Genomic DNA, 4,679 nt, shown 5'->3' on the forward strand with positions numbered 1-4,679 from the left:
ACCCCGGACGCACGGCAAAAAAGACATAATAAGCTGGAATCATATAACAGATGGAATTTTTACAGTTGTCTCAGTCTACAAAATTCTAACCAGACACAATACAGACAATAATAAGATTAAGTTTAATATTGACGGAACTGCTCACCAGCAAAGCAAGAGAAGTGGATGTGGAGGTTTAAACGGACCACCAATGGAGAATAGATAGGGGGATTTATGGCGTACTTAGGAGATTGTTCTCTAGCAAAGGCAGAGCTTTGGGGCGTCATCCATGGGCTCCGCATGGCAGCAGACTTGGGAATGAGGAGAATAGAGGTCGAAGTAGACTCAATGGAGATTGTGGATATTATCAACAACTGTGACAATATGGAGGTGCATCATAGTGAGGCGGTGAGGGAGATCGCTCAATTCAAAAGGAGACCTTGGGAACTAATCTTCAGATTCATTAATAGGGAAGCTAATCAATTAGCTGATTGGCTGACGAAGGAAGCTATAAAGAAGAATTGCCCTTTTAAATTCTTAGATTCCCTCCCTGAAGAACTCACTTCTTTGTACTTAGCTGATGTTAAGGGGAAGTCACTCACTTGTACTAATGTCACTTCTACTCGCCGTTTATTGTTTTTGTTCTCTTTTTGGGCTTAGGCCCCCTCAATTACCAAAAAAAAAGCAAGCTTCTATCACGTTCTGTTCATAGTGCAGTAGGAACATTTTTAATTAAGGCTATTGTAGCAGTTACAACAGTATTCGCAAAATATTTCACAGGTACAACAAAATCAAGGCAACATGAGAGAAATCATGGCATCGACGGATTCTGGTCCGTCGTTATTAACACTTGGTATAATGTTATCAGGGGATATAAGTTTCACAAACTCTTTGAGTTCTGCATAGCTGCAATGCTCACTGTATGGCACTTCATACCTGACAAACCAAGAAAATTTTGATTAGTTAAGTATTAAACACTTAAAGACAGGGAAATGTTCTTCGGAGACTTCCATTGTGCACCAACTAAATATTAAACTGTCCTTTGAAAGCCACTACTTTGGTTTAAAAAGTAGAAAGAATCAAGAGATGAGTGGTTTATAGAAAAAGTAGTAACAAAGCATCACCTTATAATAGTACCCTGCTGCCATCTTCTTCCAGGAGACTTCTTTTTACCTTTGCCAAATGTCCAACCAGTGGGAGAGAAAGCAACTATAAGACTGAACCGACCCTAATTACAGTAATGCATCTGATCATTAGACATACAAAAGACTAAAGAGTCTAAGAACAAACCAAAGTACCAAACGTATTTCACTATACAAGATCCTGTTTCGAAGCTGTAAACCTGCTTAACATAACAGGCAGAACAGGTAGCAATCCTACGTTATTTTTGGAAATGTCAAAGAAGAGAGACATTTTTGCTCATTTTATGTATCTATCTCTTTTTTTTTTTCAAATATGTTTGTGTATCCCAAAATATCCAATGTTTTTTGTATTTCGACGATGGAATAGTTATCAACCAAATACCATATCAAAGTAGGAACCAATTACTCACCGCATATTGACTTGATATGTGTTTCAATCTTTTGAAACTTGCAAGTGTCCACATAGGAGCAACGTGAATGTTGCTTTCGTGCTCATTTAATGTAAACCACTGCATATCCTCCTCCCTAAATCCCAAACATTTTAGAAGACGCAACTTTGCCGCTGTCACGTAAACCTTCTTACAAAGTGTGCGAGCAACCTCCAAGAATAGCCTTTCTTTTCCTATGAAAAATAAGAAAACGAGGGATAAGCTTCTTTTTCTTTTTCCCCCTTAGTTGGTTTCCTAGTGTTGAACCAAGATATAGAACCAAAAACTACCCAAATCATTTGAAAGTAAATGACCAAGCTATATATGTTAAATAAAGAATAACCGGCAGAGATAAATAATTAAATATACAGAAGAAGTTGTATTGAGCTCTACCAATAGTATAGCTGCCAATCAGAAAAAGGGTCTCGGGATTAAAAGCCTCCGCTTGAATGGCATCAATAACAAATTGTATGACAGCTTCTTGTTTTGGAAAGTCATACTGCAATGAAATAAAAAAACAAATATATAAAACAATCCTACTGGAATAGGACTATAGGAGTCTCTTGTTTGAGATTATTTCGTTATTCTGATATGACTGACCTGTGGGTTACAATATGTTGTATCAAGAATTAGAGTATGGATACGACACATCCGGAGAAAAGGATTGTTTGCTATTTCTTCACTGTACCGAAAATCCCCAGTATGGAGAACCGCCTAAACAGACAGGAAATATTTACTGAATTCTAACAATGGGTAACAAAGAAAGTAACAAACTATAAATAAGCTCATGACAAAGTGAATCAAAGCCACACCTTACCATTCGGAGGTTGAAAGAGGATGATTATCGAACCCGGACAATGGTTGGCATCCAAGCAGGTCACATCAACACCGTCTATTGAGACCTTCTCGTTCAGAGGCAAAATATGTATTTTATCATAGGCAATCCCAATGTTTATATTTACAAGGCTAGCGGTAATAGAAGAGCAATAGATCTTTCCATGACTGAACGACTTTGTGAGACCTTGATAATCTGTATTCACAATCGAGAAACAACAACCAAGAATTGCATAACTTCAAAATCTGACTCTGACCTTAATAATCCCCTTACAAAAGCTGAACACAAGGGACTTGTTTATCAAAATGCTAACATAAAAGAAATATATTATTTCAAAATCTGTTATGAAAATAAACAGGGTTATCACGTGAAAACAAATTTGACTGTTCAGAGGCAACAGCATACTTACGGTCTAAATGGAAGTGTGTGAGAAACCAGTGAGAACAATCTCCTCTGAGATATTTGAAAGCATCCTACATAGAATAAATGTTATCAAACCCACATCAATATTCAATACATAATTTTTATTCTTTACATTCTTTTTCTTTTCCTAATTTGGCAGGTGCCATAAAACAAGATTCACAATGCCAGGGAAAATAAATTAACACAAAACCAATAGACATGCATTATCTAGAATAGTAGAATGACATTTACCACCCGAAAAGGCGTTCCAGGAATGCTACACCATTGGGGAACATCACGAAGTTTTCTATTTGTAGACGTATTTTTTGCCTTGCTTTTATGGCCAGAATCCAAGGTACTGTTTTTTGTTTCCAGCTGTTCTCCTGAAGCCGCAGGTGCTTTCTTCCCATTGCCAGCAGAGCCAGGAAAATATTCAGTAATCAATTTGTTTGTCACTGGTTTAGTTGTGCCATAAACTTTCTTTTCAGATTTTTCACGTTGCAATTTGACTTTCTGGTTTCCACTCCTTCTAGGCTCTGCAATAGCATCCTCATGTTTCTCATCTGAACGGCCAGTTCCTTTTCTAAGTTCATAAAGAGCATGCACAATCTTTTTTCTGGGACCAAGTGCAGTAATACCAATGCTTAATAGATCCTATATATTACAGAACAAGACAAGGAAACAAAAAGTTTCAAAAAATATTTTGATCTTCAACAAGAGAGTAATGCAAACAGCACTGGTTTTATATGACATTATTAGACTTGCAACTTCTTTCAAATCCAACACTTCCACAGTGACACTCTAGCAATAGTTATGAACCCAATGATTAACTATAAGATCATAGATACTAATGAATATGAGCTCACCTCTTCTTTCAGCCACTGCAAGGTGTCCCAATCAACTTCTTCCCTCACAAAAATATCTTCGTATTTCGCTAAGCCGATACTGCGCAGCCAATCAACAACCGCAGAAACATTGGCAACTTTCGGCTTCGGCTCTGGCTCCAATTGAGCACCCACTCCATCATTCTCGCCATCACGAACTGCAACCTGAGGAAACGTTTATCAACAATTAACCCTAGTACAATTCAACATCACAATTTCGCATATCAAATTGAAACGATAACAGAGAATTGAAAGGTTGTATCTTACATCTTGAGCTTGATCTTCCACTCTGTCAAGGCAATGATTGGTGTGAAGGTGTCGCTGTTCCTCACTGAAGCTAGAGATATCAACATCACACAGTGGACAAAGAACAGAACCTCCAACACCATCAACACGCGGCATCATCCTAGATCTTTCATCTTCATCTAACTCATTGCACAAATTCAGCAACAGATCGAGGTCCGAATCATCATCATCATTATCATCCAAAGGTTTTCCAGATCCGTGGCTGAGCCGCGCGTGTGGTCCCAACGCCACCAGCTTGGACTCTATCGAATTTCGGAAGTACGCGCAGTTGGTTTTCTTCTTCAGGCCCTGGGACTCCGCGGAGCACGAAGGAACGACGTCGTTTTGCTGTTGGGAATGACAAACGGTGGCACAATCTATGGTGGAAGGGATGCAATCCAAGCTGCAGTTTTCAATATTAAAGTCAGTGTCGTAAGGGGGAACGTTCTCCTTGCCGAAGTGATGTGTGGTCGTTGACTTGTGCTTGAGCTTCTTGGATGGACGGTGAGGATTGGAAGGGGCAAGTGTGGTCTGCGTAAGAGGGAGGTGGAAATCATCGTCGTCATAGTCGTGTTCGGGAAAAGAGAACTGAGCTTCAGTGTGGCAGTGGCTGCGACTCATCATCATCCCTTGAAACTTGGAAAGAGATCGATAGGAGATAAAGTCATGGAACCCCTCTTTCAAATAATTTTACAGCTTCCAAATGGAGGGAAACCTCCATCAT

At 39.1% G+C, this 4,679-nt stretch overlaps 1 protein-coding gene across 1 annotated transcript; it reads right to left on the minus strand.

Moving 5' to 3' along the window:
* Nucleotides 1–688: 688 nt before the first annotated feature.
* On the minus strand, nt 689–4,679 carry LOC112716043 (uncharacterized). The gene is made up of 10 exons (XM_025767883.3): nt 3,938–4,679; nt 3,653–3,835; nt 3,039–3,440; nt 2,794–2,857; nt 2,362–2,579; nt 2,150–2,263; nt 1,943–2,048; nt 1,532–1,743; nt 1,104–1,207; nt 689–915 (listed from the first exon to the last, which is right to left on the minus strand). The coding sequence occupies exons 1-10, from the start codon at nt 4,580–4,582 to the stop codon at nt 771–773; spliced, it is 2,193 nt and encodes a 730-aa protein (XP_025623668.1). The 5' UTR covers nt 4,583–4,679; the 3' UTR covers nt 689–770.

The sequence above is a fragment of the Arachis hypogaea genome, chromosome 10 (genome assembly GCF_003086295.3).
Source record: "Arachis hypogaea cultivar Tifrunner chromosome 10, arahy.Tifrunner.gnm2.J5K5, whole genome shotgun sequence".
Taxonomy (NCBI): Eukaryota; Viridiplantae; Streptophyta; class Magnoliopsida; order Fabales; family Fabaceae; genus Arachis; species Arachis hypogaea.